The sequence below is a fragment of the Oncorhynchus nerka genome, linkage group LG20 (assembly GCF_034236695.1).
Source record: "Oncorhynchus nerka isolate Pitt River linkage group LG20, Oner_Uvic_2.0, whole genome shotgun sequence".
Lineage (NCBI taxonomy): Eukaryota > Metazoa > Chordata > Actinopteri > Salmoniformes > Salmonidae > Oncorhynchus > Oncorhynchus nerka.
Window position 1 is genome coordinate 92,600,635 of NC_088415.1, and position 12,681 is coordinate 92,613,315.

Sequence of the window (12,681 nt, forward strand, 5' to 3'; positions counted from 1 at the left end):
AATACTGTCAAAGGACGTTACAACATCTATATTACTGTCAAAGGACGTTACAACATCTATATTACTGTCAAAGGACGTTACAACATCTATATTACTGTCAAAGGACGTTACAACATCTATAATACTGTCAAAGGACGTTACAACATCTATAATACTGTCAAAGGACGTTACAACATCTATATTACTGTCAAAGGACGTTACAACATCTATATTACTGTCAAAGGACGTTACAACATCTATATTACTGTCAAAGGACGTTACAACATGTAGCGTGTTTTGAGTGATTTTGAGCGTTATCACAGGCATGATCAGAAAGTGGTCACTGCCTCAGTAGAACTGTGGGGTCGCTACTTGGCAGAACGGCGCTAACTTCCAACGTCAACTTGACAAGCTAATTTACTAGCGGCGTGTTAAGGTTTGTCAGTGAAAAGAGGGTGATTTTTCTAAAAGATATCCACTGAATACAAAACTAAATGAGGACTAAATATATTCTGAACAGAAATATGAACACAACATGTAAAAGTGTTGCTCCCAGTGTTTCATGAGCTTGAAATTAAAGATCACAGAAATGTTCCATAAATCTTATTTCTCTGAGGATATATAATCTCTGTATATAATAAATCCCTTTTCTGGTAAAAAAAAACAAACAACAACAAACAAACGTATTCTGATTGGCTGGACCTGGCTCCCAAGTGGGTGGGCCTATGCCCTCCCAGGCCCACCCATGGCTACGCCCCTGCCCAGTCATGTGAAAGCCATAGATTAGGGCCAAATGAATTCAATTTTCAATTGATTTCTTTCTATCTACTGTAACTCATTAAAATCATTGAAGTTGTTGTATTTATTTTGTTCTGTATATATCTACTTACAAAGCTAACAGACTAAATTCAACAGACTCAATATCCACCCTCCGCGAGAGACCGTCTGTTCCTGGTTTTCGTTGTGTATTTCTGAGTCTTTCCCTTTAAATCGCCATAGAATCGGCCCCCTCTCAACGTAGTTTGATCGCCAATATAGGCATTGAAAGCCAAGGATCTGGAGGTGAACATGACGAAGTTGATCCAAATGATCTTGATTTGGTCCCAGCGGAAACGTCACAACAGTGCAGCTTGACAGGGTCTTGTTTCGAAGGGCGCACGGCTCTCGACCTTCGCCTCTCCCGAGTCCGTACAGGGAGGTGCAGCGATGAGACAAGACTGTAAACTACCAATTGGAAACCACGAAATTGGGAAGAAAAAGGGTTTAAAACGTTTTTTTTTTTTTGTTAAAATAAAATAAAAAAATATATATTTACACTGTCAAGTCTATTAAGGTGGTAATATTGTAGAGAACAATGTAATGATTCATTCTGTGTAATTGATGATGACATAGGGCGAAGAAAACACCATTTTGACATTCATTTCATAGCACCCTCTTTAATTCTCCAGTTGTTTTGTACATTGTACAGCAGTGACTGAACTCCCCTACAGCGAATGACTTGGCTGTTATTATGGATTCCCCCCCAATGCTTCCAGCTTATTGACCCACTGCTCTACTACAACTGACTGCTTCTTGTCTAATTAGCCTTTTCTTTTCTCCCCCCGTCCATTCTGCTCATATGTATGGACTCACCATCCATACCATCTCCCGTCCATTCTGCTCATATGTATTGACTCACCATCCATCTCCCATCCATTCTGCTCATATGTATTGACTCACCATCCAAACCATCTCCCGTCCATTCTGCTCATATGTATTGACTCACCATCCATACCATCTCCCGTCCATTCTGCTCATATGTATTGACTCACCATCCAAACCATCTCCCTTCCATTCTGCTCATATGTATTGACTCACCATCCAAACCATCTCCTGTCCATTCTGCTCATATGTATTGACTCACCATCCAAACCATCTGCCTTCCATTCTGCTCATATGTATTGACTCACCATCCAAACCATCTCCTGTCCATTCTGCTCATATGTATTGACTCACCATCCAAACCATCTCCCGTCCATTCTGCTCACACGTATTGACTCACCATCCATCTCCCGTCCATTCTGCTCATATGTATTGACTCACCATCCATCTCCCGTCCATTCTGCTCATATGTATTGACTCACCATCCATACCATCTCCCGTCCATTCTGCTCATATGTATTGACTCACCATCCATACCATCTCCCGTCCATTCTGCTCATATGTATTGACTCACCATCCAAACCATCTCCCGTCCATTCTGCTCATATGTATTGACTCACCATCCATACCATCTCCCGTCCATTCTGCTCATATGTATTGACTCACCATCCATCTCCCATCCTTTCTGCTCATATGTATTGACTCACCATCCATACCATCTCCCGTCCATTCTGCTCATATGTATTGACTCACCATCCATCTCCCGTCCATTCTGCTCATATGTATTGACTCACCATCCAAACCATCTCCCGTCCCCGCTCCCTCCCTCAGTGCCTGTATTCCCGTGACCCCCTCCGCTCTGAGCTCTCCCTCCCTTCCTCCCCCGTGGCCTCCACTAAGGTCCGTCGGCGGCGCAGGGAGAACGCGTCCCGTAAACGTTGTGCGTCCGTCAGCCCGGTTAAATCCTCTGCGGGGTGCCGTAGGCGCCAGGCCAAAGCGGACCGCGCCGCCGCCCTCCTAGAGGAGCAGGTGTTACTCCTGTCGGCCCGGAAACAGCGTCTAGAACAGCTGAAGGCCCACGGGAGGCGGGGCGGCACTCTGTTCTCCTTCTCCCTGCACCTCCCCGACCTCTCCTCTTACCTAGACGAGGATGGCTACCTCACCTTCCCCGACATCACGGAGCTCACCTTCCTCCCCGAGAGCGTGCAGCACTTCCGTCCGTTCAGGTCACCCTCCCTCATCCCCTGCTTCCTCTTCATCTTCTTCTTCCTCTTGTCCACGTCGTTCTCGGTGCCCTACGCCCTCACGCTGTCCTTCCCGCTGGCGCTGTGTCTGTGCTACCTGGAGCCCAAGGCGGCTTCTCTCACCGCATCCATCGCTCAGGGCCTGCATCAACATGACAGTTGTTCAGAGGAAGAGGAAGAGGAAGATGAAGAGGTGTGTCCTACTTACAGTAGGCCTTAAACTATACTATTCCAGTATAGGTCACAGAATAGTCTTTACTGTCCAGACTTGGGCTACGTCCAAAAATGGCACCCTATTCCCGATTCCTCGGGTTAAAAGTAGTGCCCTGTATAGGGAACAGGGTGCCATTTTCAGACGCACCCTCAATGACTTTGTCTTGTCAGTGTTCCTACTTTCAGAGCCTCGTCTCTTGATGACATCGTCATGACATCACCATCACATGATCCACATGTCATTATCTTAATGCATACGGAGATGTTCATGCGAGTTGCCCCATTTCCTGTTTGGATGGCTTTCCTTTTCTTTCTTTTTAAAGAATGTCAGCTTCTAATATGAAGGTAAACTCCGATGTAGTTTGGCTGATTTACCACAGCGGGGACCTTTGTCAGTTAGAGGGTGGATTTAGAGGGTATGTTGCTTCATCCCCTGCCCCCCATCTCGTGTCATCTTCATTCACGGCCGTATACTGTGGCTGCTTTAGACTAGATGCATATAGACACACTGTTCCACTCAGTCAGTCTCTCTGCATTTACCTCTAGCTAGATGACACACACACACACACACACACACACACACACGTCACAGTGAAACAGGAAGCATTTAGCAAGACCAGAGCTGCTATGATGCAAGCCTCTGATGCGTAACACTGTAGTTTATACAGAATGGAGTCCCGTATAGATCTAGTTCATACAGAATGGACTGGAGTCTCTTATAGATCTAGTTTATACAGAATGGAGTCCCGTATAGATCTAGTTTATACAGAATGGAGTCCCGTATAGATCTAGTTCATACAGAATGGAGTCCCGTATAGATCTAGTTCATACAGAATGGAGTCCCGTATAGACCTAGTTCATACAGAATGGAGTCCCGTATAGATCTAGTTCATACAGAATGGAGTCCCGTATAGATCTAGTTTATACAGAATGGAGTCCCGTATAGATCTAGTTCATACAGAATGGAGTCCCGTATAGATCTAGTTCATACAGAATGGAGTCCCGTATAGATCTAGTTCATACAGAATGGAGTCCCGTATAGATCTAGTTCATACAGAATGGAGTCCCGTATAGATCTAGTTCATACAGAATGGAGTCCCGTATAGATCTAGTTCATACAGAATGGAGTCCCGTATAGATCTAGTTCATACAGAATGGAGTCCCGTATAGATCTAGTTCATACAGAATGGAGTCCCGTATAGATCTAGTTCATACAGAATGGAGTCCCGTATAGATCTAGTTCATACAGAATGGAGTCCCGTATAGATCTAGTTCATACAGAATGGAGTCCCGTATAGATCTAGTTCATACAGAATGGAATGGAGTCCCGTATAGATCTAGTTTATACAGAATGGAGTCCCGTATAGATCTAGTTTATACAGAATGGAGTCCCGTATAGATCTAGTTTATACAGAATGGAGTCCCGTATAGATCTAGTTCATACAGAATGGAGTCCCGTATAGATCTAGTTCATACAGAATGGAGTCCCGTATAGATCTAGTTCATACAGAATGGAGTCCAGTATAGATCTAGTTCATACAGAATGGAGTCCCGTATAGATCTAGTTCATACAGAATGGAATGGAGTCCCGTATAGATCTAGTTTATACAGAATGGAGTCCCGTATAGATCTAGTTTATACAGAATGGAGTCCCGTATAGATCTAGTTTATACAGAATGGAGTCCCGTATAGATCTAGTTCATACAGAATGGAGTCCCGTATAGATCTAGTTCATACAGAATGGAGTCCCGTATAGATCTAGTTCATACAGAATGGAGTCCCGTATAGATCTAGTTCATACAGAATGGAGTCCAGTATAGATCTAGTTCATACAGAATGGAGTCCCGTATAGATCTAGTTCATACAGAATGGACTGGAGACCCTTATAGATCTAGTTCATACAGAATGGACTGGAGACCCTTATAGATCTAGTTCATACAGAATGGAGTCCCGTATAGATCTAGTTCATACAGAATGGAGTCCCGTATAGATCTAGTTCATACAGAATGGAGTCCCGTATAGATCTAGTTCATACAGAATGGAGTCCCGTATACATCTAGTTCATACAGAATGGAGTCCCGTATAGATCTAGTTCATACAGAATGGAGTCCCGTATAGATCTAGTTCATACAGAATGGAGTCCCGTATAGATCTAGTTCATACAGAATGGAGTCCCGTATAGATCTAGTTCATACAGAATGGAGTCCCGTATAGATCTAGTTCATACAGAATGGACTGGAGACCCTTATAGATCTAGTTCATACAGAATGGAGTCCCGTATAGATCTAGTTCATACAGAATGGAGTCCCGTATAGATCTAGTTCATACAGAATGGAGTCCCGTATAGATCTAGTTCATACAGAATGGAGTCCCGTATAGATCTAGTTCATACAGAATGGAGTCCCGTATAGATCTAGTTCATACAGAATGGAGTCCCGTATAGATCTAGTTCATACAGAATGGAGTCCCGTATAGATCTAGTTCATACAGAATGGAGTCCCGTATAGATCTAGTTCATACAGAATGGAGTCCCGTATAGATCTAGTTCATACAGAATGGACTGGAGTCCAGTATAGATCTAGTTCATACAGAATGGACTGGAGTCCAGTATAGATCTAGTTCATACAGAATGGACTGGAGTCCAGTATAGATCTAGTTCATACAGAATGGAATGGAGTCCCGTATAGATCTAGTTTATACAGAATGGAGTCCCGTATAGATCTAGTTCATACAGAATGGACTGGGGTCCCGTATAGATCTAGTTCATACAGAATGGAGTCCCGTATAGATCTAGTTCATACAGAATGGAGTCCCGTATAGATCTAGTTCATACAGAATGGAGTCCCGTATAGATCTAGTTCATACAGAATGGAGTCCCGTATAGATCTAGTTCATACAGAATGGCATCCCGTATAGATCTAGTTCATACAGAATGGAGTCCCGTATAGATCTAGTTCATACAGAATGGAGTCCCGTATAGATCTAGTTCATACAGAATGGACTGGAGACCCTTATAGATCTAGTTCATACAGAATGGAGTCCCGTATAGACCTAGTTCATACAGAATGGAGTCCCGTATAGATCTAGTTCATACAGAATGGAGTCCCGTATAGATCTAGTTCATACAGAATGGAGTCCCGTATAGATCTAGTTCATACAGAATGGAGTCCCGTATAGATCTAGTTCATACAGAATGGAGTCCCGTATAGATCTAGTTCATACAGAATGGACTGGAGACCCTTATAGATCTAGTTCATACAGAATGGAGTCCCGTATAGATCTAGTTCATACAGAATGGACTGGAGACCCTTATAGATCTAGTTCATACAGAATGGAGTCCCGTATAGATCTAGTTCATACAGAATGGAGTCCCGTATAGACCTAGTTCATACAGAATGGACTGGAGTCCCGTATAGATCTAGTTCATACAGAATGGAGTCCCGTATAGATCTAGTTCATACAGAATGGAGTCCCGTATAGATCTAGTTCATACAGAATGGAGTCCCGTATAGATCTAGTTCATACAGAATGGAGTCCCGTATAGATCTAGTTCATACAGAATGGAGTCCCGTATAGATCTAGTTCATACAGAATGGACTGGAGTCCCGTATAGATCTAGTTCATACAGAATGGACTGGAGTCCCGTATAGATCTAGTTCATACAGAATGGAGTCCCGTATAGATCTAGTTCATACAGAATGGAGTCCTGTATAGATCTAGTTCCACTAATGCAGAGAGACTGATAAGTCCCCTCCATACCCATTACATCCCTATAGTATCATCACATGGATGCTAAGAGGAGGCCTGAAAGTCCGACCACTTTTTAACACCAGGTCAATTGAAGGCTTTTGAAGGAGAAAAAAGGAATAGTTTTGTTTTATAAATTATAAACTTACCCAGCTAACTTATGGGCTAAATAAATAAATCCAACTGAAACAAAGTATTGCTTTCCAAATCAAATGGAGCCAAAAAAAAAACGATTTTATTACAAAACATAATTATTCAATTTGACCGAAGTGGCCTTAAACCGTAAGGTTAACATTTCCTCGGAGTCTGTTTTGTAAACTCTGTTTTCTTCTGTTGCTTTTCTCTTCTCTGCCTCGCCGTTGTTTTATTTTTTTAGCAACTGTGATGTTTTGCTTTTTAAAACAAACCTCATTTCCCCAAGGCTGCTCCATCCTCTCTCTTTGTGATCGTTACCTGTTATTCAATTATATTATATATTAACAACGTTTGTGTTGAACGTTTGAACTCTCTTCTCTCGTTCCCTGCTTTCTGATCGGAAACGGTTCCGTTTTTTTTCTACATACCAGACGGACAGCGAGCAAACTGACTTTGCCTTTGACGGGGAAACTACGGCCACCGAGGTTGGTAGATGCATCCAGGAGAACAACTCTCTCGGGAGTCTGGAAACATGGAAGACTCCCAAGTGTATCCATCATTGAGGGAGAGAATTTCACCATGGTTTAATATTTAATAGATTCTGTTTATTTTTTCAGTATTCACCATGGTTGAGTTCTTGGGGGATGCCTGATTTTTTTTTTTTCCCGTGTAGTGAATTTTTCTAAAGCAAACGTTCTGCTATGTAGCAAATATATTTTGGGGTTTTATGTGTGCATGTTATTAGTATATTTATGTGAAGGACTTTCACTCAGGACTTAATCTCAGGTTTCCTGATTCTGTACTGTACCTGTCTCTCTTTCTCCATCCCTCTACTTTGCTATCTCTCTCTCTCTCCCTCTACTGTGCCCTCACCTCCATCCCTCACCTCACTCCCTCCATCCCTCACCCTCCCTCCATCCATCCCTCACCTCCCTCCCTCATCCCTCAACTCCCTCCATCCCTCACCTCCCTCCATCCCTCACCTCCCTCCCTCCATCCCTCACCTCCTCCCTCGTCCCTCACCTCCCTCCCTCGTCCCTCACCTTCCTCCCTCCCTCATCCCTCACCTCCATCCATCCATCCATCCCTCACCTCCCTCCATCCATCCATCCATCCCTCACCTCCATCCCTCACCTCCATCCCTCACCTCCCTCCCTCATCCCTCACCTCCCTCCCTCATCCCTCACCTCCCTCCCTCATCCCTCACCTCCCTCCGTCTCTCTTTCTCCTTCTTTCTCTGCACTGTCAGTCGGAGCCAGAAGATGATCATTCTGAGATGAGGACACAGGTACTCAGGGTTTACCGTCAAGGCCCGGTTTCCCAAAACCAGCCGATAAGAATAAGTTGATTGTTAGAACATCGTTAAGTCCACGAGCTGTTTCCCAAAACCATCGTTACTAAAGTTGCTCTTGAAAACACTCGTAAATACAACCTCTTCCTCAGACCACTCTAGAACAACGGAGAGCGTCGTAAGATGCTTTTATTGCCCTCCAGCGTGACTTTATACACACAAGTTCTCCGCTAAACATAGAATCAAGATGTTTATCTGCGTGACCCTATGAGGGGCGTGGTGCTTGGCCTTAAACAGACTCTTTATCTGAGCAATTATACTAGTGTCAAATCATTTGAATACCTTTTTTTTTTTTTTTTTTTTTTTGCATACAATATAGCTGAATGATTTATTTTATCACAGTTTGTTATTGCTCATCTTTATGAAGGGTGTCGATAATGTGGGTCTCCGTTTGTATGTGTCTCTGCTACCTGTATATTGCCTCGTCTAGCTTGCCTTCTGCTACATTAGACACAGTGCCTTCAGGAGGTATTCACACCCCTTGACTTTTTCCCACATTTTGTTGTGTTACAGCCTGAATTTAAAATTAATTAAATATTGTCTGGTTTTTTTTTTTGTCACTGGCCCTACACACAAAATAACCCCACGATGTCAAAGTAGAATTAGGTTTTTCTTTTTTTTTTTTTTTTTTTACAAATTAATTATTTGCTCATCAATCAGTGCTCACCAAAAAGTAGCTTAACAAGTCCCGTAATAAGTTGCGTGGACTCACTCTGTGTGCAATAATAGTGTTTTTAATGTGATTTTCTTAATGACTCTATACGCCACACACATGATTATCTGTCAGGTCCCTCAGTCCAGCGGTGGATTTCAAACACAGATTCAACCACAAAGACCAGGGAGGTTTTCCAACCACAAAGACCAGGGAGGTTTTCCAACCACAAAGACCAGGGAGGTTTTCCAACCACAAAGACCAGGGAGGTTTTCCAACCACAAAGACCAGGGAGGTTTTCCCAATAGTTTGTATAAGAAGGGCACCTATTGGTAGATGGGTAAAAACTCAAACTAAACTGTCCCATAGTGGTAGAGCGTGCTCACCAACCTGTGCGTGCTCACCAACCTGGACGTGCTCACCAACCTGTGCGTGCTCACCAACCTGAGCGTGCTCACCAACCTGAGCGTGCTCACCAACCTGTGCGTGCTCACCAACCTGTGCGTGCTCACCAACCTGTGCGTGCTCACCAACCTGAGCGTGCTCACCAACCTGAGCGTGCTCACCAACCTGTGCGTGCTCACCAACCTGTGCGTGCTCACCAACCTGTGCGTGCTCACCAACCTGAGCGTGCTCACCAACCTAGACGTGCTCACCAACCTGTATGTGCTCACCAACCTGTATGTGCTCACCAACCTGTATGTGCTCACCAACCTGGACGCGCTCACCAACCTGTACGTGCTCACCATGCTCACCAACCTGGACGTGCTCACCAACCTGTACGTGCTCACCGTGCTCACCAACATGTACGTGCTCACCAACCTGGACGTGCTCACCAACCTGTACGTGCTCACCAACCTGTACGTGCTCACCAACCTGGACGTGCTCACCAACCTGTACGTGCTCACCAACCTGGACGTGCTCACCGTGCTCACCAACCTGGACGTGCTCACCAACCTGTACGTGCTCACCAACCTGGACGTGCTCACCAACCTGGATGTGCTCACCGTGCTCACCAACCTGGACGTGCTCACCAACCTGGACGTGCTCAACAACCTGGACGTGCTCACCGTGCTCACCAACCTGGACGCGCTCACCAACCTGGACGCGCTCACCAACCTGTACGCGCTCACCAACCTGTACGCGCTCACCAACCTGGATGTGCTCACCGTGCTCACCAACCTGTACGTGCTCACCAACCTGGACGTGCTCACCAACCTGGACGTGCTCACCAACCTGGACGTGCTCACCAACCTGTACGTGCTCACCAACCTGTACGTGCTCACCAACCTGGACGTGCTCACCAACCTGGACATTGTGTTGCTTAAGGGTGTATTTGTTCTCATAAGTGTTCTTATCACAAACAGTTGAGTTATTCTTCAATGTGTAAGATGTCTAAGAAAAGGACTGAGACGACGATGGCTAACCCGGGTTCAGGGTGGAGATCCTGCGGTTATAAGAGTTTCTCTGAAACAGAAATCATCTAGTTTGTCTTGGCTCAGGCGGCCCTCACTTGAACCAGTCCGTGTGTGTACAAACTCCCTGGAAAGACATGTAGCATTCTTGAGGATTGGTCGGTCAGAGCAAATGGCTGCCTGCACCCAACCCGGCTCCTGTGCACTCTTGTCGTCTGTTACGGGAGGCTACTCGAAGAGAGAGGACGGCCAGGTTCAGTGGATACACCCCCCCCCCACAAAAAAAATGTTTTATTACACTTTGACATTCGTGTGTTTTCTGTAGATCGTTGACCAAAACAAAAAAGACAAATGCATTTGAATCCCATTTTTGTAGAACAACATAATAAGTCCAGGGGTGTGAATACTTTCTGAAGTATATATACTGTATATACAGTATAGCTCCTGTCACATTCATGTTTCTTTTTGGGGGGCCATTTTGTTCGACCTTGTTGGCTGATATGTTCCGGTATGTTCCATTACATGATGCTGATGATTCTAACCATTGACCACAGCCTTACACAACAAAACTCTATAGTACTCTGTAGTATTCTACTGTAGTATTCTACTGTAGTACTCTAATCTAGTACTCTACTGTAGTAATCTAATCTAGTACTCTACTGTAGTACTCTACTGTAGTACTCTAATCTAGTACTCTACTGTAGTACTCTACTATAGTAATCTAATCTAGTACTCTACTGTAGTCCTCTAATCTAGTACTCTACTGTAGTACTCTAATCTAGTACTCTACTGTAGTACTCTACTGTAGTAATCGAATCTAGTACTCTACTGTAGTAGTCTAATCTAGTACTCTACTGTAGTCCTCTAATCTAGTACTCTACTGTAGTACTCTAACTAGTACTCTACTGTAGTACTCTAATCTAGTACTCTACTGTAGTACTCTAATCTAGTACTCTACTGTAGTACTCTAATCTAGTACTCTACTGTAGTACTCTAATCTAGTACTCTAATCTAGTACTCTAATCTAGTACTCTACTGTAGTACTCTAATCTAGTACTCTACTGTAGTACTCTAATCTAGTACTCTACTGTAGTACTCTACTGTAGTAATCTAATCTAGTACTCTACTGTAGTCCTCTAATCTAGTACTCTACTGTAGTACTCTAATCTAGTACTCTAATCTAGTACTCTACTGTAGTACTCTACTGTAGTAATCGAATCTAGTACTCTACTGTAGTCCTCTAATCTAGTACTCTACTGTAGTACTCTAATCTAGTACTCTAATCTAGTACTCTACTGTAGTACTCTAATCTAGTACTCTACTGTAGTACTCTACTGTAGTAATCTAATCTAGTACTCTACTGTAGTCCTCTAATCTAGTACTCTACTGTAGTACTCTAATCTAGTACTCTACTGTAGTACTCTACTGTAGTAATCTAATCTAGTACTCTACTGTAGTCCTCTAATCTAGTACTCTACTGTAGTACTCTAATCTAGTACTCTACTGTAGTAATCTAATCTAGTACTCTACTGTAGTACTCTAGCATAACCCTTCAGATATTCATTTTTCTAGCATTGCACCGAAACGTCTTTACTCCACACTATATAAAATTAAAATGTTTTGGGCACCAGAATTGTTTTACTTTCGAGTTCTATCAAATGTCTCACGTTTTGAAATGAACTAAAGGTATTGACCTTTTTATTAATCCCATAATGTGAGTTTTAATCATGGTTGTGGACTTGGATCATCCAATTATGTTGTATTTTCTATTATTTTTTATTTTTTTAAACCTGTGGGATCGTTTTGTTATCGAGTGTCGTGATACTAAACCTCGTATCGAAGTCAAAATGACGATATTGTGAAAACGCTACATTCCTTATGCTCTCCCCTCTTGTCTTTCCAGTATAGTTTCATAAGGCGAATTAAAGGAGAGAACGTTTTTATCAAGCATAGTAATCTCATGTTAGAGGTTAGTGAAAAACCAAAAAGCATGATGTGCATTACGCATGCAGGTCTGTTAGTGTGATGAACCCCCTAACTGTGGAAAAAAATAAACTTTACTGCATCAACAAAATTATGTTGATTTTATATAATATATATAATAATACTACTGGGACATTTGGACGTGTCTTATCCTACGGTCTTTGAAGTGTTGATACTCACCTTATCTGCTTGGTACAGCTCTAGTGCCTAAAACACTAAACCCCTAAAACCATAAAACCCTAAACCCCTAAAACCCTAAACCCTAAAACCCTAAGCTACTTATCGTTGTGTGAAATACTCTTAACTCTGTGTAGCGATAGA

General features: G+C 43.2%; 1 protein-coding gene across 14 annotated transcripts in view; it reads left to right on the top strand.

Annotated features, from left to right (window-relative positions):
* Positions 1–12,681, top strand: part of epb41l3b (erythrocyte membrane protein band 4.1-like 3b) — a 114,960-nt gene that overhangs the window by 75,866 nt on the left and 26,413 nt on the right. For 8 of the 14 annotated variants that reach the window (XM_065005975.1, XM_065005970.1, XM_065005969.1 and 5 more), the window contains 3 exons: positions 2,452–3,057; positions 7,391–7,444; positions 8,209–8,247. The exons of 1 other annotated variant lie outside the window; for it this stretch is intronic. In XM_065005975.1, the coding sequence (XP_064862047.1) occupies positions 2,452–3,057; positions 7,391–7,444; positions 8,209–8,247 (699 nt within the window). Of the gene's footprint in view, positions 1–2,451; positions 3,058–7,390; positions 7,445–8,208; positions 8,248–12,280; positions 12,347–12,681 lie in introns of all 14 variants that reach the window. 5 more of the 14 variants (XM_065005976.1, XM_065005978.1, XM_065005982.1 and 2 more) reach the window with 3 other exon arrangements.